The sequence below is a fragment of the Megalobrama amblycephala genome, linkage group LG16, assembly GCF_018812025.1.
Source record: "Megalobrama amblycephala isolate DHTTF-2021 linkage group LG16, ASM1881202v1, whole genome shotgun sequence".
Taxonomy (NCBI): domain Eukaryota; kingdom Metazoa; phylum Chordata; class Actinopteri; order Cypriniformes; family Xenocyprididae; genus Megalobrama; species Megalobrama amblycephala.
The window spans coordinates 35,963,174-35,989,214 of record NC_063059.1 but is presented as its reverse complement, the minus strand read 5'-3'; the positions used below and the strand labels follow the sequence as shown (position 1 = coordinate 35,989,214).

The window sequence follows — 26,041 nt, the reverse complement described above, 5'->3', positions numbered from 1 at the left end:
GAGCTCACACTCAGTGTTCAGCGTGGTCTTGTGGATATCAGAGCAGAAACGAAAGCTGATGCTCTCCGTATGTTTTTCCGCCGTCTCCGGTAGCGTTCATATGTAAATTGCATGAGCTTATTTTTGACCATTAGATTAAAAAAAATACACTTACCCGCCCATTGACCCAAAGAAATCAGGACAGAAGTGGTTGAAAGTAGACAAAAGAGACGGATTAAAACACCAGGTGTAAACGGGAATGTGTCTCTATCATCTATTTGTGATCTGATCAACCAAAACGCATCTTAATACCAGGTGTAAACAGAGCCACAGAAATCATTCCGAGATCAAATAGCCTTTTGTTTTTAACCAAACAGTATCTCGGCTGTCTATGCTGAACGTGTTTTCCTTTTTCTTCCCTGCATCCCTCCTCCTTGTGAACACATTTTATCATTAGGTCATACCTAATTTTGTATTCAATGTATATCACATTATCCTCTGTCCTTGGGTGACTTTTGTAGTGAGGCAACATGGACAGGAAACGAGATCAAGATAAAGGCTGCCTTGTCTCTCTCCACACCGGGTCTACTAATTTTGGACTCCTGAGACCCAGCAAACTAATTGTATTTGATTGTGATTGTCTTATCAAAGATACAGAATGTGATGCATAGGCTACATTGGGGTTCAGATGGGAAGATCACTAGTGAACATGTCAGTGCATTTTTCAAAATGTAATAAAATCTTAAATTATTGTAAATATAAACATTATTTATATTCATACATTTCTATTAATAAAAAATGCTTTTTGAATGTGGTCTTTTGTGGACTTTTAGTCCTATGGACAAGGTTTTGAAATGTCTGTTTTTTTAACTTATTGTTTAAATAAATGCCTGAATGTGTTATTTAATATTCACATTTCTGCTTATATTGTGTGACAGGATGTGTTTTTGCTTCTTGACTGCATATTAGCATTGAAACGAAAGACTTCTCTCTGGTGACATATGCAGGACTTCTCCAATCATTTATTCCACTTAAAATCCGCCCCTTTCTTACAATGAACAGCAAATTTGCATGTAAATCTGCCACTATCCAATCAAAAATCAATGAATAGTTTCACTCAATTTTACATCAAAAAAATGGAAGAAGAGATCTGTTGTGACTTCCATTTCATCGCAACTTTAAGAACCAGCTGATGTTTTTTCAGTTTCTTTAAATGGAAGCGAATAAACCCACAACAGCCGACTTATTTGGTTGAGCCGATGTGTAACAGAAGGCCTATTACTAATTCTCATCCTAATTCATCCTAATCTCTGAGGCATCATAGATCCTTCTTGGGTTGGGTTCCCTATACCTTCCAGTCATTCCATTTGCCATTAGCTTCAAGATAATCAAACACAACACAGCCATGTGCCATTCCTTGCTCTAAAATGCCTTTACCTCATTGCATTAGTCCGTATTACGTGACAGATGCAAACCATCTCAATCTGAGCACCTCATTGCCCATCTCACTTTCCCCTCTCTCAGAGGAGGGTCACAGAGTGCTCTCCTTCACCAAATCAATACAGAAATGGCGGTTAGTAGACTCTGAGCTCCCTGTCATGGTTGAGCGCGTATACAGAGCACTCTGAAGCAACTGGAGGATCGCTGTCCCGTGTAGCCCTGGGAGCTGAGAAACAATGGACTAATTGAAGACCTAGAGCAGACCCCTGACACTGTGGCCTGGCCTGGTCGTGCTCTGTTGTTCAAAAGACAGGAAAAAAGAAGGGCTATCTTCTGTCTTCTCTCTTTGTGCATCGCTTCCTGTGCCCCAGGCAGCAATGTGACCTTATTTATGACACAGAATCACTCCTATCCTCTGTACCGAACCATTATCATGTGCATTGCATTCAGACCCCAATGACCAACCGGAACTGAGAAGAGTTTAACATCTCTTATTAAGTCCGTTCACTAAATTTAGAAACCCTATATACTCTCAAACTAGTGCTGCCAACGTTGACCTTTTTTAAGGCATCACTGAATCTAAAGCTGTCTCAAATGTTGCATTTTATGACCTCATTTTGGCCAAACTGGCAGCTTGCATCAATGCAGATAAGGCAGTCCCAGAATGCACTGCAACAAGCTTAGTGGAAAAAGTGTTTGACGGAGGAAAGGAATGAAGGAAATATAATTTTACAAACATAGGAATTCAGTTTGATTGGGAAACCCCCATTCATCTCAATGGCAAATTAACCTGAATTCAACCTACTTGGAAATATATTCAGTCCTACAAAGTATCAATACAACAATAGTTCAACCTAATTAATAATATGCAAATTAACCCTATACTTGCGTGTGCTATGTATTTTTGTGCTTATTAGAGTATTTAACTTAGCAACATGTTTACGTCAAACTCTACTTTGTATTTTTGTGGCGATTAGAGTAACACGTTAGCTCAGCAACATGCTAACAGAAAACTTTGGAACTCAGTATTTGTGTGTGCTATGTAATTTTGCTCTTATTAGAGTATTACTTTAACTTAGCAACATGTTTACGTCAAACTCTTGAATTTCAATATTTGTCTGTGCTATGTATTTTTGTGGCTATTAGAGTAACATGGTAGATTAGCAACATGCTAACGGAAAACTTATTTGTGTGTGCTATGTAATTTTGTTCTTACTAGAGTATTACTTTAACTTAGCAGCATCTTTACGTCAAACTCTACTTTGTATTTTGTGGCAATTAGAGTAAAACGTTAGCTTAGCAACATGCTAACAGAAAACTTTGGAACTCAATTTTTGCGTGTGCTATGTAATTTTGTTCTTATTTAACTTAGCAACATGTTTACGTCAAACTCTTGAATTTCAGTATTTGTCAGTGCTTAGTGCGCTTTGTATTTTTGTGGTTATTAGAGTAACACGTTAGCTTAGCAACATGCTAACAGAAAACTTTGGAACTCAGTATTTGCGTGTGCTATGTAATTTTGTTCTTCTTCGAGTATTTAACTTAGAAACATGTTTTCGTCAAACTCTACTTTGTATTTTGTGGCTATTAGAGTAACACGTTAGCTTAGCAACATGATAACAGAAAATGTATTTGTGTGTGCTGTGTAATTTTGTTCTTATTAGAGCATTTCTTTAACTTAGCAACATGTTTACACCAAACTCTACTTTGTATTTTGTGGCAATTAGAGTAACACGTTAGCTTAGCAACATGCTAACAGAAAACTTATTTGTGTGTGCTATGTCATTTTGCTCTTATTAGCGTATTACTTTAACTTAGCAACATGTTTACGCCAAACTCTACGTTGTATTTTGTGGCTATTAGAGTAACACGGTAGATTAGCAACATGCTAACAGAAAACTTTGGAACTCAGTATTTGCGTGTGCTATGTAATTTTGTTCTTATTCGAGTATTTAACTTTAGAAACATGTTTTCGTCAAACTCTACTTTGTATTTTGTGGCTATTAGAGTAACACGTTAGCTTACCAAAATGCTAACAGAAAACTTTGGAACTCAGTATTTGATTGTGCTATGTAATTTTGCTCTTATTAGAGTATTACTTTAACTTAGCAACATGTTTACGTCAAACTCTACTTTGTATTTTGTGGCTATTAGAGTAAAACGTTAGCTTAGCAACATGATAACTGAAAACTCTGTAGCTCAATATTTGCGTGTGCTATGTAATTTTGTTCTCATTAGAGTATTCTTTAACTTAGCAACATGTTTACGTCAAGCCCTATATTTTAGTCAGTGCTATGTACAGTATTTTTGTGCCTATTAAGAGTATTACCGGTAGGTTAACTTAGCAACATGTTAACATCAAAAGCTGAAGCTCAATATTTGCAGGTGCTATGGATTTTTTGTGCTTATTAGAGTATCATGTTAGCTTAGCAAGATTATTTTGACATCCAGCATCAGAGTCTCATAGCCTCTCTCCCCTTTGGTAAGGAAAGCTGCGACATTTGAGTGCATGAAGTGTCCACATTCCACACTTTGTTTTTTAGGTTAAATAAGTGCATCCTCCAGGTATTTAACATGCACTTTTTCTTGTTGGAATAAACAGACTATTTATACAACAAAATGGCTTAGAATAGTGCATAAGTACACAAATTGGGACTCACTTTTGGTGTTCTATATTTTCCTGTTATGTATTTTTAGGGCCCAAGCGAAAATTCGCGCAGGGCCCTCTTGTTTTTCTAAGGATTATTATTTTTTTTTTTTTTTTTCCGTCTTCCGGGGCTTTTTGGGGGCCTTAACATGCTCAAAAACTCTTGAAAATTGGCACACACATTGGAATCCGCGGCCAACAGGGCCGGGCAGAAGCTGGTACCCGGGCGTGGCAGGGGGGCTCAACAGCGCCCCCTTGAAAAAGGTCTGAAAATTTGGTCCATATATTAAACACGCTTGCACGTATTAGTCTGAAACTCGGTACACATATAGACCTCATCGGGCCGAACAACTTTCGTGCTCTAAGTTAAACGTCACGCCAACAGGAAGTCAGCTATTAAGGGTTGTTTGAAAAACGCATGCTCTGGAATTTGATATACTCCTCCTAGACGATTAATCCGATCGCCACCAAACTCGGTCAGCATGAAGTCAAGACACTGATGATTAAAAATTGCCAGGGGATTTTTGATATCTCGAACGGTTTGTCCGTGGCGAGGCAACGAATTTATGGCGAGAAAAAGGAAACAGGAAATGTGTTATAACGTCTGCATACATATATTGATCTTTATGAAACTTCACAAGTGTGTTCGTTATAGGAGTCTGATCACATGTATGTGACTATTGTGAGTCAAAGTTATAGCGCCACCAACTGGCAGCAGGAAGTGTATCACTTTTTGAAATGTTTTGAGATCACCCTCTTATTTTTACCTGATTTGCTTCAAACTTCATCAGTGTAATGTCAATACACAGCAGATGTAGACCTATGACAGGATTTTTGATATTTGAAATATTGTTGCCATGGCAACAGGTCAAACTGTAATAATATTCTTGAGTGTTTTTGAGGCTCTTAACATGCTTCAAATTGCATGAAACTCGACACACACATCAATATTGTCAACCAGTAGACATGGACAAAGCCATAGAAATGGGCGTGGTGGAGGGGCTCAGTAGCGCCACCTTTTGACAAAAGTGGGGGGTTTGTTTTTCCTACAGTCACCAAACTTGGTACACATATTGTTCTCATCAAGCCGGACAATTTTCTAATTTACATTCATTAGCTCCGACCAACAGGAAGTCAGCTATTTTGGTTTGAATGTTAATTTTTTGAAAAAACAGGCTATGAATTTTATACTACTACTCCTACAGGGTTTATCCAATTTACACCAAGCTTTTTTTAACTTGTTGCTAACACATTGAAGTTGTTTAATTGCAAACGGATTTTGGATATCTCAAACGGTTTGGCCGTGGCGAGGCAACGAATTTATGGCAAGAAAAGGGAAACAAAGTGTTATAACTTCTGCATACATTAATTGATTTTGATGAAACTTCGGCTTAGTCTTCGTTGTACAAGGCTGATCACATGGATGTGACTATTGTGATTCAAAGTCATAGCGCCACCAACTGGAAGCAGAAAATGTGTCACTTTCAGCATACATTGAGATCACCCTCTTATTTTTACCTGATTTGCTTCAAAATTCATCAGAATAATGTTAAAACTTGGCACATGTAATCCTTTGAAAATGGGCAGGGAGGAGGGGCTCTATAGTGGCACCTTGTAGTGCAGTAAATGTGGAGTGAATTTGACATAGTCCTTTGATGTTTAACCGTTTTAAGTGCCTATTGCCCGCTGTGCACAGTTGCCCTGAAGCCACCGGGGTGGCGGTGCCACCGGGCTTGGGCCCGCCATCGCTGCTCGCAGCTATATTTCTGCTTATTACCTTAATGTCAAACTATATTGAGATTAACCACGTGTTAGTTAAGTCTCTCATGCACTTCAAGGAGTGATATTTGCATGACGCATATTAGCCGAGTTGCTGCCATGGTTAGAATGCTGCCTTTGTAAGCTTAGTTTTGGAACATAGCAGAATAGTTCAGTGTGTAATGTGCCCACCAATTCCCAGGATGTGTGGATAGAAGTTTTGCTGCTCATTGCGGCAAGTATGCAGTTCAACAGTGCAAGTGCAGTAGACCTGCTTTTCCGCCCACTCTACCTCCTCATTCTGTCTCTCTTTCTTTGTCTGTGTGTCTTTCTCTCTCCCCTCTTACTCTCTGCCCTTCTCAGGGGCAGATCGGAGTGGTAGTAGGAGGAGGGTCATATGCACTTCCTGGTTTTGGCTCAACGCCTGGTCTATTTTAAGTTCAGAGGCCTGAGATTTTTCTTCAGCGAACCCATACAGTACAAATCATGGATGTCACAGAGAAACAGCCCAAAGCAAAGGCCATGCTGTTCACATAGTGCTGCGATGACGTAGAAGAACAGATACTGATCAAGTGGCTTGGCTTGCAGCTCATAATAATTGTTGTAGTCTTCTGTACAATGCCGATACAATGTTCCCACTCCTCCTGAAACCAGATGGGATGTCTATATTGAATACATACATGGATATTACCACCCAAAACCCTCAGTTGACTTCTTTTCCTGACTTCATTGATCACTGCGGGAAAATAAACGAAATGTGGCTTCTGTTATTGGACTTCATAGATCTGAAAAAGCAGCATGTTGCTCAAGGTCAATAAATCAAATACAGTGAACGTCTCATGTTCAGATGATCAATGTCCTGCTGCTTTTGTGCGTTAGCTTTTGCCCAAGGGTTATGAGGTGACTCACAGTGTCCTAAAATGAAAGCAAAAGCAGTTTGGTTGTGTGTCAAATTCCTAAAGGTTTGTTTTTCTTGTTCCTTCTTACAGATGAGAGATCGTCCACCGCCCACATTTCCCGGTCCTTGGCTAATGATTTGGGTGGCTCTCTTGCCCCACTGATTGGTGAACGTAAAACGTCTGTGCCCGCCCACTCCAGCCAGCCAATGCTGTTCACATTCGACATACCTGTACGCCACTCCCATGGTCCTCTGTCTAACAGTGCTCCTCAGGACTACCTCTTCCTCCATCAATGCATGAGCCGCAAAAGTGAGAGCGCACGGTAAGAGCCACGATCTCTGGGGATGTGCTCGTATTGCACTTTTTATAGCTTCCAGACCAAATAACACGACATTGTCTTCAGTACTGGAAGTATTTGACAATCTTTTTTATTATTTATTATTAAAATGGTCTTTTATTAAAATATTAAAAAATAGCAAAATCAAATGGTGAAACCAACATGTAGAAAACAAAGATATCAATGTCAACAAGTCTCTTAAAGGATTAGTTCACCTTAAAATGAAATTTAAGATTTACTCACCCTCAAGCCATCCTAGGTGTGTATGACTTTCTTCGTTCTGATGAACACAATCTGAGTTATATAAATATCCTGACTCATCCAAGCTTTATAATGGCAGTGAACGGGGACAACTAGTATGAAGCCAAAGAAAGTGCCTCCATCCATCCATCATATACTCCACACGGCTCTGGGAAGCGATGCATTTGTGTAAGAAAAATCTCCATATTTAACAAGTTAAATGCCTTGCACTCGTTGGTTCCGTTCACTGCCATTATAAAGCTTGGACACGTTGGTATATTTATTAATATAACTCTGATTATGTTCATCAAAGTCATATACACCTAGAATGGCTTGAGGGTGAGTAAATCTTGGGGTTTTTTTCATTTTAACCCTTAAATGCATGACTGTTTCGACAATCATTCTTACATATTCAGGTCTTTATCGACCCGGATCTATATCTAACACGGATGGATCTCTACCTGTCGCAATAATATAAAACTCCTCTGATATTTGAGTAACAATTACAGAAGAATAAAATAAAGCATATTTTGTTACCTTTTGGAGCTTGAAAGGGTTCAGTTTGAGCAGATGTTTTATGCCATCATCACTGTCCTCGTCAGAGCTCATTTCCCAGTAAATTCAGCAAATAATAGGCTATTTTTATGTTTGAGGTCACGAATATGAGCCCATTCTCGATCTCAAACATATTCTCAGAACTATGTAATTTTCAACATCTTCAAAATCAATAGTTTGATCGCTAACAGCTTCACCAGATCCATCCAGTAAGAGTTACAGTCATATTTGGTTGCGTTCAGTACTTGCTCTGCAGTAAATCGCTGAGCCATTTCATGTTTGTTTTATTATTTCGTTTTCTGTCTGAATGAGTCGTTACTTCAGCATTGTGTATCAGACATTGCCACCTTGTGGAATAAAGGTGAATTGCACTTATTCCGTCATCTAAGATTTAATTATTGTTGTGCAGAAAAAATATACGTACACTCTTACACACCTCGGGTCGTTTGCGACCCTATACAATTTTTACACAAAATGAACGCAAAAATAGGCATTCTTTTATAATTTTATGATTGATTTCTTGTTATATTCTTTATAATAAATTGATTGAGGAATACCAAGAAGGTTGATGTCTAACTTTAAAAAATGAACGAGGAGGGGGGTAGTGAATGATGTCCCGGGTCACTAAAGACCCGAGGTATGCATTTAAGGGTTAAAGTGAACTAATCCTTTAAAATATCAGATATCTTTTTTAGGGCAGGAAAAGTTAGTTCAGATTGTAAAATGTTGTGTGGTGTGGTATCTTTTTTATTCAAGATACCAGCATCCAGAGACAAATCATCCTTCATATAAAGAGCTGTCATGTACTGATGTATGATCTCTAGAGAACCACACATAGAAAATTATGTAGGATATTGATAAACCATTATGGCAGAAAATACTTGCTGATGGTACTGGATTGGATTGCTCCGGTGGTGTGTGTATAACAGAAAGAAAACAATGTGTGTTAAATGCCTCTAGCTCACAAAAACTGTCAATAAATGACTGGTTCGTATATGTAAAAAATTGTGAATGTAATATATATACAGCACTGTGAAAAAAATTTAAGCCAGTCATTCCACGAAACCAGTACGATTTGAGTCCCTCTGACCTTTTTCAGCGTATTTTATCTAATGGGTCACCAAAATATATTTTTAAAACTTTTTATATTAATTGAAATGTCTCCTTTAATAATGTTTAAAAACATGACATACATTGTATCTTCATATTAGAAATAATTTAGTTTTTTTTTCAGTTGACACCACCTATTTTGTCAGGTCCCTCAAGGCCTTCTATGAAAGTGTACTTGGGATATGAATAATAAAATGAGAAAAAAAAGTCATTCATTTTGCCATTCCCATAAATATCCTTCTGTGCTTTTTTGCTGGTAATGTTTTTTTTTTTCTAAGTAAATTCGTGATTATTCATTAAAATCACATAATTTAGTTCCGTACCTCAATAACCCCTCAACCCTGTTACACAAACCCCCTATAAAAATAATGAACTGTTACTTATGTGACATCATTAATAGGAAGTGACATCATAGAAGTCTTCTGAACAACACTGTGAGCAGACACAGGCAAGTTACCACCTTCTTTAATAATTATAACTAAATTATGTTGTGAAATTGTGTTGGTCAAGCTTAACGACTCAACCCTGTTACATCAGTTAAAGACAGAAAATAATTACTTGTGAAAATTATCTTTGTTATTTCAACATTATTCATGATTTCTTAATATCATGCATGCCATGTGCTCTTCATTTAATCACTAGATTTAGAGCAGTGGACAATTTGGGCAAAAAATCTCAACCCCGTCACACCTACATTTTTATTTTTTGTTAAGTTTATGAAAAAGCAATTTAAAGTTAGTTGAATTCTGTCTGAAATGTTCAGAGCAATCATAAAAATACTGATTTTAGTTCAAATTCTGAAGTTAAGCCTTTGATAAGAAATGATGAGGTTGTTGTCGCAAAAAGTGCCCATTTCAGGCTTTAGTATACATAAGTGTGAGATTTTATGTAACTTTTATATTTGCGATTACTGAATTAGTGTGAGGGACATCTGATTAATAGGAAAATGTTGATATCACAAATACATTTTATAATAATGTTCAGAGAGCTCCCATAGTGTCCATAACTTAAAATAATCTAAAAATGTGTAAGTCCAAATTGTACTGGTTTCGTGGAATGACTCTTATATCTTTCGCTGTAGTGTGTCAGTAGGAAATATCATATCGGTTTACATTTCCAAACATTCCTTTTGCCATTAATTGTAATAATCCAGTGAGGTTTCTTCAAGTGTTTTGGAGACGTTTCCACTGTGGGGTAAAATATGAGGATAAATTACTGGTTTTAATTGTTGTCATCCGTCACCGGAATTTAAGATCATTTTACAGCGATATTAGTGTTATTGGGTCATAAGGGAAAGCATTTCAACCTTAAACAAACGCCTATGAGACCTTCCTCCAAATACGGTGACGTATTATAGTGTTTGCAGAAGGATTCACTTATAGGATGTGCTAATCAGTCATTTCACCCTGATTCTCTTCCTTTGATTATAATCCAAGTGAAATAATGCCAAATAAAACAGAGTTGTGCTGTAACGCCTCTCGCTAATCAAAACATCACACGTTTACTATACCTATCATTCATGTTATCCCACAAACTAAGCCTCTTCACACAAACATCCGACCTATCCCAAAAGTTCAAAACCAGCAGAAAGCAAACAAACTCTGTGTGTACCAACCATGCCAGTTTTACTGGGGGAATGATCATGATATTCATCACTACCCAATATAGAGTGTCATAAACACTCTCCATCATTCAGTAACAGACTGACCGTTCAATACATTGACACAGCAAACTGTGTGAGCCAGGCAATGAGAGACTGAGAAACGCTGCCTCCAGTGGTTGAATCTTAACACTACACACATACTGATTTTGTTATTTACTTGTATCAGTATACAGTATACAAATGTGCTGAATGGGATACCTGTATGACTTGCTACATTTGGCAAAATATGCAGCATACAGAGCACATTTCATGTAATATTGTATCTCACAATGCAATGCGCTAAATTTGACCTTCCATTTGTAGTGTGATGATGTAATGTAAATGTAGGACATTGCAAAATAAAATGCAAAAAATAAAAAAAAATTCCTCAAAGATGATAACTGGATGTCACAGATAAGCAACATAATGAGGTCATGTGACCTCAAAGCTAACAGACATGATTTTTTTTAGACTTGATGCATTTAATGAATGAGATTTTGACAGGTGTTCTATGGTGGTTGATATTAAAAGATTCAACCTATGATCAGTTCAGTGTCTTAAATATATAGTGCACAAAAGTGTCCAAAAGTGATGTCCAGAGGGGATATTTGTTTTTAATGACCCTACAAGTTCGATTAAACCGCATCAAAATATGAGGAAAATATCTTTTAAATATTTTAAAAATGTGAGGAAAGAATTAAATACTAAACTTGGTTAAAGGGTTAGTTCACCCACAAATGAAAATAATGTAATTTATTACTTGCCCTCATGTCGTTACACACCCGTAAATCTTCGGAACACAAATTAAGATATTATTGATTAAATCCGATTTTTGATTAAATCACTCAGTGAGGCCTGTGTAGACCGCAATGACATTTCCTCTCTCAAGATCCATAAAGGTACTAAAAACATATTTGAATCAGTTCATGTGAGTACAGTGGTTCTACCTTAATATTATAAAGTGATGAGAATATTTTTGTGCACCAAAAAACCCCCCAAAATAATGACTTTTCAACAATATAGTGATGGGCTGATTTTAAAACACTGCTTCGGAGTTTTACAAATCGGATCAGTGATTCGGAGCACCAAAGTCACGTGATTTCAGCAGTTTAGCCATTTGATAGGAGATCCGAATCACTGATCCGATTCGTAAAGCTCCGAAGCAGCGTTTTGAAATTGGTCCATCACTATAGTGTTAAAAAGTCGTTATTTAGTTTTTTTGGCGCTCAAAAAGTGTTACTTTTTAATATTAAGGTAGAACCACTGAACTCACATTAACTGTTTTAAATATGTTTTTAGTACCTTTATGGATCTTGAGAGAGGAAATGTCATTGCTTTGAACGCAGGCCTCACTAAGCCTTCGGATTTATTCAAAAATATCTTAATCTGTGTTCCGAAGATGAATGAAGGCCTTACATACGGAAGAGGATTAGGGCCAAGTAATATTAAAAAAAAATAAAACCATCTCGAGATTAAAGTTGTTAAATTTTGAGAAAAAACTTGTTAAATTTCGAGAAAAAAGTCGAAATAAAATGTTGAGAATAAACTCGTTAAATTACGAGAAAAAACTTGTTAAATTTCGAGAAAAAAGTCGAGATAAAATGTTGAGAATAAAGTCATTAAATTACGAGAAAAAAAGTCGTTAAATTACGAGAACAAATTCGTTAAATTATGAGAAAAATGTTGTTAAATTACGAGAAAAAAGTCGTTAAATTACGAGAACAAATTTGTTAAATTATGAGAAAAATGTCGTTAAATTTCGAGAAAAAAGTCGTTAAATTATGAGAACAAATTTGTTAAATTATGAGAAAAATGTCGTAATTTAACGAATTTGTTCTCGTAATTTAACGACTTTTTTCTCATAATTTAATGACTTTATTCTCAACATTTTATCTCAAAATTTTTCTAGAAATTTAACTACATTTTTCTCATAATTTAACGAATTTGTTCTCATAATTTAACGAATTTGTTCTCGTAATTTAACAATTTTTTTCTCGTAATTTAGTGACTTTATTCTCAACATTTTATCTCAAATTTTTTCTCGAAATTTAACGAGTTTTTTTCCCGTAATTTAACGAGTTTATTCTCAACATTTTATCTCGACTTTTTTCTCAAAATTTAACGAGTTTTTTCTCGTAATTTAACAACTTTAATCTCGAGATGGTTTTATTTTTTTATTATTGCTTGGCCCTAATCCTCTTCTGTACTTACAGGTGTAGAACGACATGAGGGTGGGTAATAAATGATATTATTTTCATTTTTTGGGTGAACTAACCATTTAAAAGCAAATTACTGCTACAGGTTTTATTTTACTATGCAAAAAAAAAAAAAAAAAAAAAAAAGCATCACAGGAAAAAGACCAACATAATCAGTTATTAATATTTAGTTGGTTCTCTCTTGTTGTTCATAATGCCTTTGCATGACAGCCTGGACAAAAATTATGTCCGCACAATTTGACGTTTCATTGCGTTATCATTGATAAAACGATAGACTCCAAGCACACTTAAGCAATATTTTTAATAATATTTGATTAAAGGATGAAGATGTCAAATTTTCTAGGCCGGATGTCACTTTATAGTTCCAAACGTTAGGAGGAGCCTAAACATTCAGTCCTGTCAATCATCATTAGGAGCGTATATAAGCAGCAGTCCCTGCGTCATCCTAGCAACAATTCTTCCAGCATCCCTCCTCCTCCTCATCTTCTCCTCTATTTCTCTTATTCTCCCTCTATGCAGTACTGTTATAGGGGGGGTTTAACTCGGAGCTCGAGCCAAGCCTTGGGTTCGAGCCTCCTTCGAGGACAGCAAGCCAAGTTTGTTTTACCATTAACCATTCAGACTGAATGGTCAGGCGAACTTATGAATAGCCATCACCGCAGTTTGTCGTGTCAACGTTTGAATGATTGATTAGTACAGTGTTATATATAGCAAGGGCTAATAATAGTTTGGCTATTATAGATTAGATTATTCATTTGTTTGAGCTGTGACAGAAGTTCTGGACGTGTGAGAAAATCAGGGATCATAAAATAATGCTTGACTGTATAAATATGTTCTCATAAATAACTAACCGATGCCATTTTGGTCTCAAAGGAGTGCCAGTTTCTCGCAGGCCTCGCGCAGCAGTCTTCTGGTGGGCAGCGACTCGGCGGTTCAGAGACTCACTCATGGTTTCTCTCACTGTCTGAACGGCATGGGCGCCCAGCTTCACGGTTTCTACAGCCTACCCAAACCCGGCAAGCATCAGCAGGCCCCCTTGCGGACTGACTCGCGTGACGCTTGCTACGTTCTTCCCAGAGGTTACAGCTCGGAAGGGCCATCAGAGCTTGAATCAGAAGACGTCTACACCTATAAGACCCCTAATAACACTCTAGCGGCCCCTCAAACCAATGAGCAGCGGGCCCTCGACAACTACGACTCGCCCAGCATTCCTGGCTCCGTCTACCAGATCCCCCGCACGTTTGATAAGAACCACAATGCCCTGATGCCATCCAGTGCTGACTCCACAAATGCACCTCCTCCCAGACCTCCCAAACCCAGCCAGGGTTCAGAGACACGGTGGGGCGGCCCCCTGTCCGCGGGGGCTCAAAACGGAGAGGTCGCCACAGTGTCCGTCATCCCGAGGAGGAACACGCTGCCGGCGGTGGAGAACATCAAGCTTCACAGAGGTACTACACTCAAAATCTGAATCTGTTTATTTTATCATTATTATCTCTCCTCTCCTCTCATCTTGTCTGTTTTAATCTTGTCACCTCATCTCATTTTGTCTCCTCTCATCTCTATTTTTTCTTTCTCAAGTTGTCTCTCCTCTTAATTTGTCTGTTCTTGTCTCAATTCTGTTTCCTCTCCTCTTATTGTCTCTTCACATCTTGTCTCCTCTGTTTTTGTCTGTTTGTTTTAATCTGGTCTCATTCTCGCCTCGTCTCATTTTGTCTCCTCTCATCTCTATTTTTTGAATTTTAGTCTTGTCTCTTCTCATGTTGTCTTGTCTCTCATTGTCTCTCCATTCCTCTCGCTTTCTCTCTCCTCTCATTGTGTTTATTTTAGTCTTGTCTCTTCTTGTCTCATTCTCATTTTGTCTCATGTTGTCTCTCATCTCCTCTCATTTTGTCTGTTTCTTTTAGTTCTTCTTTTTGTCTGTTTGATTTAATCTTCTTGTCTCAGTTTTGTCTCTTCTCATCTCTCCTTTCCTCTCATTTTGTCTCGTCTCTTCTCTCGGGTTTAATCTTGTCTCTTCTTGTTTCGTTCTCATCTGGTCTTTTCTCCCATTGTTTCTCCTTTCCTCTTGCTTTGCTCTCATCTCATCTTGTCTATTTATTTTAGTCTTGTCTCATTTTGTCTCATCTCATCTCTCCTTTTCTTCTCGTTTCATTCTCTTCTCATCTGGGACCTCCTTCACTTCTCATCTCTTCTTCCCTCTTGTTTTGTCTAGTATTTCTTTTGATTTTATTTTAGTCTTGTTTTATCTTGCTTGTCCTATTCTTTTCTCCTTTCGTCTCTTTACATCTCGTCTCCTCTTGTCTTTTCTTCTCTAGTCTCTCCTCTCATCTCTATTTTCTTTTCCTCTTGCTTTCTCTTTTCTCCACACATTTGGTCTTTTATTTTTGTCTTGTCTTCTTGTCTCATTTAGTCTATTCCTTTCCTCATTTTTAGTATCTCTCCTTCATGTTTGTTCTCTTCATTTCTCTTTTTGTCTCTCCTCTCATTTTATCTCACCTGTCCTCTCATTTTGAGTGTTTGATTTAATGTTCTCTTCTTGTCTCAATCTCGTCTTGTCTCCTCTCATCGTTTTCATCTCGTCTCTTCTTTTCTTTTATTTTCTCATCTCTCTTTTCCTCTCATTTTGTCTCATCTCTGCTCTCATCTCGTCTGTTTTCATCTTGTCTCTTGTTTCATTCTCATTTTGACTCGTCTCTAATTTCCTCTTTTTGTCTTGTCTCGTCTCTTCTCATCTAGTCTTTTCTCCCTCTATCTCCTATCGTCTTGCTTTGTCTTTCCTCTCATCTTTTCCATTTTGTCTCCTCGTCTCTCAATTTCATCTAATCTCATCTTTTCTCCTCCTGTCTTTTCTCTTCTCTTCTTTCCTCGTTTTGTCTAGTATCTCCTCTCATTTCAATTTAGTCATCTTTTCTCTTTTCACGTTTTCTCCTCGTCTTTTTTCTTCTCATCTCTTCATTCCTCTCATTTTCTCATCTCTGCTCTCATCTACTCTGTTTTAATCTCATCTTTTGTCTCCTCTCCTGATTTTTGTCTTTTCTCAGCTCATTTTGCCTGTTTATTTTATCGTCTCGTCTCCTGTCTCTCGACTTGACTTGTCCTCTTCTCAAATGCTAAGTCAGCTTTATGAACTCATTACATAAAGGCTGTAGATCAGTGTTATTACCAAATGATTTTCCTTTTTAGCATCTGGCCAATTTAATGTTTCAGTTCAACTAATATTGTTTTTACCTCTACGCTAACTTTCATTCTCGTTCTTTTCTGAATGTGTGTACGCCTGATTTGAAACCAAGAGGCAATCTGGTCAAGGTTTACTCTGCTCTGCTAGGAGGCTAATGAAATTCAAGCCATGCAGGCAGACCCAGAATGGTTGTTCCGGCCTGATAAGCAGTGAAAAAAAAAAACAGCAGACACAATTCAGTGATTTCCTAGTGGTTTGCGCTCAGCAAGGCCAGACCAGTGTGTCTGCAGGAACAGGAAGTGACCTTTTGACCATCCTCGCCTGATTCCCACACCTGTGTTTGGTAGCCATGCTCCCAGAGAGGCAAATTGGGACATATGAAGAAATGACCACAAATAACGCATTTGTAGGAATAAAAGCTTGGTCACAAATCTGAACAGAGCTCAAGGGTTTTGTGACCATTTTCACCCCTCTTTGTGGGTTCACGGTCAGCGTTTTCTCTGAACTGCTGATTACGTGGTGGACTTGTTTTTGCATAGATTTTTTTTCTTTTCTTGCTCATACCCACTCATGTGTTTCAGGATCTTCTTTTGAGACCAGCAGTCACCAGAGGCCAGTCTACTTCAACAATTCTGGTCAGTCAGTGGAGTCTGTAAACGATGGCTTCAGCTCTTACCTGGTAAACAGCTTCTATAACATTCCTACTTCTTAGGGTCATCCACAAGAAAATGGTGCCATTTGAAGGGCCACTCAATCGCATTATTTGATAGATGTGAAATTTCTTTATTGTGCCTCATTTTCAAAAATAAAGCACAATAAGGAAATTTCTGTGATTAAGTTCAGTACCCTGTTAATTATATCCGTAGTAAGTCATAAAGACACAAATGGCACCATTTCCTGATAATGACCTCATAACTCACAGTCACAAACTGACAATAACAAGTCTATTCAAACTACACAAGAACAAATGGTGTGTGTCACAGTGGTTTCCACCACTGATCTGGGAACTGTGTAAGCTGGATTGTTCTTCTTTCTTTTTCAGAGAACTAAAGCCCCATTGACCCGCTCCGATAGTGCCGGCTCTGAGGATAACTATGTACCCATGAATCCCGGCTCTTCCTCCTCCCCTCTCAGTGCCGCCCTGGCTGACAGTCCTAAAAATAATTACATTCCCATGAGCCCAGGTCCTCACCATTTTGATTTCCCAGGATTCTCAGCAACGTTGCCGGCCAGGAAGGGCAGCACAGCATCACTATGTCTCCGACCCGGGCGACTCAGTGACGTCACGCCGCCACCAATCAACCGCAACCTTAAACCTAACCGGACAGGTGGGTGGCACTAGCACAACTTCCAATGTTTATTTGGTGTCTTCGGTTAAAACCTGTAAATCTAGATTACAAGAATAGATTAATTAATTGCACAGTTTTAATGCACAAATCTTTTACACATAAAACAAAGGTGATTGTTTGTCTTGGTGTGCAGCAAAACCAACACCTCTTGACTTAAGGAACAATGGCATCATTGATGAACTTCCCTTCAAGAGCCCCATCACCATGTCTTGGACAAGACCAATGTGAGTTTGTCTCCCTGTTTAGAACAACATTGCAGTACTATTGTTAAGAATTGCAGTATTAAAGGTTGCTGTCAATCATCACGGTTTCAGGAGTGAGTCATCTCCTGTACACACACAGAATGATAATTTATGGGACTTATGCGGTTGTCAGTCCTGAAACTTTACAGTGTACGTGGCCTTAGGCTGTAGCTGCGTTTCCATTACCCTTCAAAATGCGCAAACCGAAATTGCAAATTGACAACATGCCTAATGGAAACGCATCGAAACTCCCAGTTAAAAATAATGGCTAGTGCAGTAGCTGCAATATACTTAAACCTACTAACATCTGTTGCCATGATTTTTGGAATGACTTGTCGCGAGAGGAAAAAAAATTACATTTTAGTTGCATAACATCAGTTAATGGAAACGGCATCATTTTGCAATAGTTTTTTATCGACATTTAGAAAATATCAAAAACGTTTAGCGCAAATCTGTAATGGAAACATAGCTTGTGACAATTTATTACAGGGCTCGACAATAAGGACTGTCCGATGGCCCGGGGCCAGTGTGAACGACACTCGGGACAGTAGACGAAACTGTTACTTGCCCGGTCGGGCCAGTGCTGTTGGGTGTGCGTTATATATCGTCTATGATATCGTACTTGTTGATTTAATGATCTGATATTATCGAGTATGTCCCTCACTTTACACAAAACAAACAAAAACACACCCGGCCATTGAGTGCACGCGTACACTACGTGATGTTGTCTAGTAGGTTAGACTAGTGCGTATATAGAGTGTACGCTTTCACTGCGTGATTTAGTCTATTAAAATGCCTTTAGAATGGCCCAGAATTCAAGATAAGGGGCAAAAATGCCCCTGTATATATTTCATATTTATATAAATTAATATTGTTAACCAATATTACACACAGAGCGCCATTTTTCTCCAGCATGATTACAAATGTGATATTGATTTTATTCAGCGTACAGTTTAATGAACAAGATGTTAATATCAAGTGACTTACATTTTAGACACCAAATCGTCTGTTTCGCTGTATTTCGCCAACGAAAATAGTTCCAAAGTCCACAGAATTGTTTTGCGTCTCTGAGCAACACTTCCTGAATCAATCAGCCGTTTGAATGAATCGGTTGAATCTCAATGATTCGCTCATTAACAGTGATTCGCTGCCACCTACTGGCGGGATTTATTTCACATTTAAAGTGTCTTCTTTATTTTATCATTTCAAATAGTATTTAACATTTTATATTTTTGACATTAAAAACATTTTTATGCATCTGTAACTGCTCTTGACTGATTAACTTTAATAAAGTTTAATCTATAGTTAGCTATACATTAGATTACAATTTCTGTACCTGAAAATCTCCTGTTTAAACCTACATGAAAAACTTGAAAAGCACCATTTATTTCATTTATGTTTGTTCTGTTGTATTTATTTGTGCTATTACTCATAATTTGATTATTTGTTACTATTGTATTACTTACTGTTTATTTGTCTAACAATATTTAAAATGTAAGTTAATCTAGTAGCTTTTGGTGTCATAACCCTATTTTTTGAGGTTAAATGTAACAAAGACAACAAAAACAATAATTATGCTTATTTTATAGGCCCATTTTCTTGTCTTTTACTTTTATTAATTTTTTGTTGTGGGGCCAGTGAAAATTTTGGCGGGGCAAGTAAAAATTTGAACCACTGGCCCAACTGGGCCAGTAGAAAAGGTCCTTAGCATTGAGCCCTGTATTAGCAACCATCACAGGTAGAGCTGCATGATTCTGGATAAATTGAGAATCGTGATTTTTTTTGTTTCAAATAGAGAGCACGTTTCTCCCATGAACAGACAAATAAACTAAATAGCATGTAATTTACTAGGGTTCTGACCAAAAAAAAAAAAAAAAAAACGACTTGAATGAATGATTCAATGACTCACTCATAAATACTTCACTTGTTTCATTACTGGATGAATTAGCGTTTATGAACGGATCTCTTGAATAAATGATTCCATGACAAAAACATTTTTAACAGTGACTTGTCGCCACCTGGTGTTGCAAATGTAATCCTTATGATCGTTATTTGAAGCGCCAAGTTACTTTCAAAAGACTTTGCTTTATTTTGATTGCTTCCGTAGACATCAGTGTTTATATCTAAATTATAAACTTTTGTACTAGTACTTCTGTTATAATTTAAATATATTTGAAACACAGAAATAACGATACTGTGTGGTTGAAAAGACTGTTTGTGAAGCTGTTTCATACCTAGATAGCCCAACTGCTTTTTGCGGGTCTGCGGCAGCACGAACGCAGATTTGAATGTTCCGGCGTGATTTTGTCAAAGGTTTAACAGACATGGCCAAATCCTTGTCAATTATGAATTAGATTGTGTGGGTGTTTGAATCGAGATTGCAATCTTTTAACGATTAACTGTGCAGCTCTAACCACAGGAAATGATTGAGAGATTAAATTTTGCTTTCCTTACAGGCCTATGAACTCCATCTCGTCACAGCACTGTCGGCCCATCTCAACCCAGAGCATCACCAGCACTGATTCTGCAGACAGTGAGGAGAACTATGTGGCAATGGTGAGGGAATGATTTCAGGTTTAGCATTTTATTCACTCAGGATGTGATGAACTGGCATCATTGTGCATTGGAGACAGAACCTCCACCTTGTAGTTAGTACCAAGTTCCTCCACTACAGACTGTCTTTCTTCACATATAACATTCTTCAAGATGTTTTGTTTGTTTCAGTCTATTGAGGTATATCTCCAAATAACATGTTTTTTTTCTGCAGCAAAACCCAGTGTCTACCTCCCCAGCGATGAGTGGTACCAGCAGTCCTGCACCCAGGAATTGTGGTAATGTGGACTATTTGGCCCTGGACTTTCAGCCTGGCTCCCCTGGCCCACATAGAAAGGTATGTCTAGCACACTGAAGTTTATATCAACGAAAATCAATTCCAATTCAGGAATTGGATACTTAAGGTCAGGAATCAGATACTTGTTATAAAATTAAAATTAAAATGATTCCACTTATCGATTCATGTGTGCACATTTTAATTTGGTTTTAAACCATTCAAGCAAAAGAAGAACTCAAGTTGGCACCTGCGCACTGTTTTCTGTGCAGATCCCCACAAAATTGTGTCAAATTATCCTCGTAAACAGTCAGTTATGTCTTAAGTGAAGGCAAACCATTGAGAAAGAAAACGCATGTATAACAGTATATTGGATCCGTGCGTCAGGTCTTAAAGTGACAGCAGCCTAATATATCTGCTTCCATTTATTGGTTGAGAGTGAACTGTACCTGTATCTGGAATTTCTTTGCAATGTAATACTATTTAATAATATTAATGAAATGTGTCTTAGAAATAGCATCACTTCACATCCTTTCACAATCTTTACCATTTTTTTATCTTTCTTATAGCCATCCACCTCTTCAGTGACCTCAGATGAAAAAGTGGACTACGTCCAAGTGGACAAAGAGAAGACACAGGCCCTTCAGAACACCATGCAGGAGTGGACAGATGTGCGACAGTCAAGCGAGCCTGCTAAAGGCATCAAGTCCTGATGATGTTCAAATGTTCACACTGAATGTGTTCCTCCCTGTCACTCGAAATGCTCTTATACCGTTACACCGTGATCCAAACTGGTTTGCCTGGGACAAAATAGCGATTGATGCACCAACTAAAGCCATAGATCCAATTCATTTGGTCTTTTGAAGACAAAACCCCCACTGAACCTCCTGGACTGCCATGCCATGCATGTTAAGACATGTTTAACTTTTCAAAGTTCAGTGCAACCAAGCTTTAGCCACTTGCTCTCTATGAGTGTGAGCGAAGAACTATAAGTAGTGAATCTTCTGTGGTATTTGACATGTTGGAAATCATATTTAAAACTAGTTAATGGTGATGTGTGCAAAATATTCAATGTTAAAATATCACAGCTTAAAGACAACTAAAATCGCTTTTCCACTGTCGGGGCGAACCGTCTGTAAATTAAAAATTAAATTGCATTACCAAGCTAACGACTGATGCATTTGTATTACATTCCAAAGAGCTCTGTTATCAGCCCCACAGTGGAAAATGAATCCATATCCATACCGGCTGGGCCGGATCGGCATGGAATGTAGCAGTTAAGCAACGAGAGCAGGTTTGCTCGACAGTGGAAAAGCGGCTTAAGTAAGCCATTTGTAGTTTGATTCCCCCTAAAAAAATGTAAACTCTGTGACTCTATCATTGCTCTGTTTTTTTGAGTATCCCAACCAGCCTGACATAGCAACACTGGCTCAACCAGTGCCGTTAGTTTGAGGTCAGCCTGACCAATAGCATACAGGTGGTGTGTTCGGAGAACCTGCTTGAAAATCAAATCTGTTTGGTGGCGCTAGCTACAGAAAATATACATTTAGTAATTTTACACACTTTTCAAACAAAGGATTTTCTGAAATCGTGGTGGTCTGCCTTGCCATTGCAATTTTTTATAGATTCATCAAATACAGACGATCATTGTTTTCCAATTTTGAGTCAAACAGACCAAGTTAGAAAGAGATTCTTGTAGCTTTTGAGTTAAAAGATTGTTTTTTTCACACTTGGTCTGACAGTGGTTCACATGAATATTGGCTTATATGTGACTGAAAAGCTTGAGCACTTTACAGCAAACCAAACTCAAATCATCTTAGGAGGTGATCTGAACATTTAGAGTGTGATTATATTATGCATTGTAAATGCAAAGGTAACACGCAACAACAAAAGTTGCATTTCATTTTCATTCATGGAGTCTTTAAAAAGTTAGTTCACCCAAAAAATAAAAATTCTGTCATTTCAAATTCCTACAGTATAACCTTCAAAGACCTTGGATATTCTGCTATATAACTCCTTTTGTGGGGGTGTCGCAATACACTGGTTTGGATAAAATTGAAATATTCATGTTAATACTGCAGGTAAACAGTAGGTAAATACAGTAGGTAAATAATCCAGTGCCAGTAACTATCTGGTTGATACTCCAACACAGTAGGTGGCAGTATTCCACATTAATGCTGGTTGCCAACCGTCATGAAACAGAAAAATGAAGATGACAAGACACTCTAAAAAAAAGATAGCTCACCAGTTTGGGTTTTTTGGATTGCATAAAAAAGACTGATAAAAGACAGTGACGATAAACAAAAGTTCTTTTTGTACGTTTTTGTGAGGGCCGGGACAATATATCGATGCATCGCGATATATTGTGGATCGATTCTGATATTTTCCAAATGCATCGCAAATTCGATTCTGAGTTTAGTTTTTAACAGCAGATGATGCTCTAGGCTATTTTTTAACTGCACGCTCAAATGCTCATGAAGAAGAGCGCTCGTGCGTTCGGCTGAGTCTGAGAATGTACTTGCACCTCAGAATGCTTTTATGACGAAGCCCACTGCAAACACCCTTGTAATTTGCTTCAACCTTTTCAAACTTTATGAATGATTATTTTATAGAAGGTTCAAGTGGTGTGTGTAAGGAATTAAAAGGAAGCAGAGTACGGCTGTTCCTGAAGCACACAGTGACATCTTGATTCGCGATGCATCAATGTATTGTCCCAGCCCTAGTTTTTGTATAGTTATGGTTTCAAATTCTTTCTGTCTCCCAACACTCATATTTTGAGTATGATTGAGTATGACCAAAAAAGAGAGAACACAATAAATAGTTGAAAGATAAAAATTCTATACTGTTGATATCGCAAAAATATTGTGATTTCTTTTGGCCGTGATAGTCTCATATTGTGACAACCCTAAAGGCCCGTTCACAGCATAGACAATAACTTTACAGTTTTAATAATTATTCTAATTCAGTGAGAATAGGGAAGTTTGCATCACAGCTATAACGACAACAACAACAACATTGTTGGAATCACTTTCAGACCAATTTTTCCAAGCTAATAAATGATAGAAACATTGACTGCCGATCAGAATCCATCCGACTGTAAAGAGCTTGAGCATTTAAAGCGACAGATGACAAAACTGCAACGTGCGCTTAGAATAAACAAATTATTGTGCGCTGGTGTTGACGCTAATATAGTTATCGTTATCTTTATAGTTATCGTTCTTGGTGCAAACTGGCCTTTAGTTCATGAGGTAAATGATGTCAAAATTTTTATTTTTTGGTGAACTATTCCTTTAGGCTTCCAGAAATATGACAGAATAGTTACAGATCCTCCTAAACTAAAGACTTTTTTAAGGCAACACATACTAAGGGCACATTTACACGACAAAAGTTTTTCCTTTGCGTTTTTCACGTACAGACAACAACGTTGTCAAAGCGATCCCTGTTAACACGGATCCGCGAAAATGACAAAAAAAAAAACGCTGTATTATGTTGCCAGGCCAGTAGATGGCGATGTCACTTTGTAAAGTAAAACTACGTGCCTATAGACTGAACACGTAATACGCATGCGCATGACATTAATGTTTTCACAAATTTGCGTTTTTGTCGATTTCACCGACACAATAATGCCATCGTTTTCAAAAACGTGCACTTTGAAACCCGTTTCCATGCTCCCACGACGCACTTGTTGTGTAAATGAACGGCCAAAACGCATAACAAAGTTTCGCAATTTTAGCTGAAAACAGTGTCATGTATGTAACAGACCATCTCATTTTACCTTAACAAAAGTGCATCTCAAAGTATTCAGTGGCATGCAGTCTGATTAGGGATAATGTGACCATCTTTCCCTATAACACATCGCTTCCCTGGCTGTTACTATGGAATATGTTAGAGCAAACTTACATATAAACAAACAAACAAACAAACAAACAATAAATGATCTATTCATATACTAATAAACACATACTAGTTAATATCCTTCAAGCTAATTGTGTTTTTGTCAGAGGGGATGTATGGATGGACAGTAAAAACATTCACATTTATCAACATTTTAAATGTTATACTTTGCTCTCAGAGCAGTTTGAGTTATTTTCAGCAAAAGTCTTCCAAATATACACTGTTCCTAGTTTCAGCAAACTGGCTGATTAATGCGAACAGCTGTAGCTGTAAATCAGTCATGCTTTATGCCTGTTGAGATTAGTGGAAGGACTCTTCCAGGGAGCATGTTGTGTTTTTGACAGACACCTTACATATTTTTTGGGGGGGCTGGACAAGCTGTTTTCTGAACATTTTCCGACCAGGGAGCATAATGGAAGAGGTGCAGAAATTACACACTTCTCTGTTAAACTGTGATTTTCATTGTAAACATTGGTTCAGCCTAAATATGTGATAATATTAGCATCATAAGGAGATATATTTAAATATTTAAATATGCTTGCTCAAGCATAGGGGAAAAAATAAGTGGCATATTCAGTTGAACTCAAAATAACCCATTATTCATTTGCAGTCAAGAAGACTCTAGAATTTGTCATTTCATTCAGTATTTTATGGTGGGCTGGGACCTCCGAAAAATACTTCATTTCTAGCTTCTTTTTTTTTGCCTTTGAACTCGACATCATTTCATATTCCAAAACCATTTTGTATTAAGTTAGTTTAAACTTTGCATATGAGGTTGTAAGTGGTCTGGACTTGTTAAATAAACCTTGTGTAGATCGTCTGTTAGATCCAAATCCTTTCATCTGTTCAGTGGATTATTTAAAAACGTGCTTTTCGAGACTGACTTTATTTCATGATGTTGAACTCTGTGGGACATTTAGCGGCACTGGCATTGGCCTTAACAGTTCATTAACGTTTACGTGAACTTACAGGCTGAAATTGGTTTCTTAATGTCTTTTTCTATTCTGAAAATGAAATGTAATGTATTGTTATGGAAGAGTACTAGTACATGAATATAATACTTGTGTGTGAGCTGTAGTAGAATTTAAGCTGTAGTTTAAGCGGCCAAAGCGGGGCGGACGAGAAGAACTACTTTGACAAATGTCTTTAATTGAGTGCATTTTTCTGTAAAGCATTTCTGTTCAACTCTTTGTCGCTTGTAAATTAATTTATTAATTTATTATGTGTTTTGCAGGTGGACGAAAGATGTACAAAGAATGAACTTGTGGCTCTACTAACATTAATTTATGCTATGTGTGCTGATTTTGTGAAGCTATATGCCAAGCAAAGCCAGTAAAATGGTCAAATGTGGTACATTTGAGATGTCTGTCCTTTGTGGTGTTGTTCTGTGAATTTATACCAAAATAAAAGATGGCAAAACACATTTTATCAAACAGTTAAACAATTAGATAATTAATTATCTCAACTGAAAATAAGATTTAGCTTGTGTTTCTAACTTGACTAGTGCCAAAGATGATGAAACGTGTATTTTTGCATAAGCCGGCTACTATTTTCTGGCAAACTTTATTGCTATTCTTCATCAACAGTACATAAACCGAGCCTGCCTAAATCATGCAGACTATTACAACTTATTATAATCAATATCAATTAGCTTGCAAAGTTGTTGCAGCAAGAAAATCCAGAGTTCCTATTATTACCAAAGACTTTATAATGGGTCTTTGCAATTAC

The 26,041-nt window shown here is 37.5% G+C and overlaps 1 protein-coding gene across 2 annotated transcripts in view; it reads left to right on the top strand.

The window, feature by feature from the left end:
- Positions 1-25,663, top strand: part of gab2 (GRB2-associated binding protein 2) — a 90,363-nt gene extending 64,700 nt beyond the window's left edge. For both annotated transcript variants that reach the window (XM_048160310.1, XM_048160311.1), the window contains exons 3-10: positions 6,814-7,045; positions 13,697-14,271; positions 16,583-16,680; positions 17,044-17,329; positions 17,484-17,574; positions 20,049-20,148; positions 20,360-20,482; positions 20,989-25,663. In XM_048160310.1, the coding sequence (XP_048016267.1) occupies positions 6,814-7,045; positions 13,697-14,271; positions 16,583-16,680; positions 17,044-17,329; positions 17,484-17,574; positions 20,049-20,148; positions 20,360-20,482; positions 20,989-21,132 (1,649 nt within the window). In that variant the 3' untranslated portion in view covers positions 21,133-25,663. The remainder of the gene's footprint in view (positions 1-6,813; positions 7,046-13,696; positions 14,272-16,582; positions 16,681-17,043; positions 17,330-17,483; positions 17,575-20,048; positions 20,149-20,359; positions 20,483-20,988) is intronic.
- The last annotated feature ends 378 nt before the right edge of the window (positions 25,664-26,041 follow it).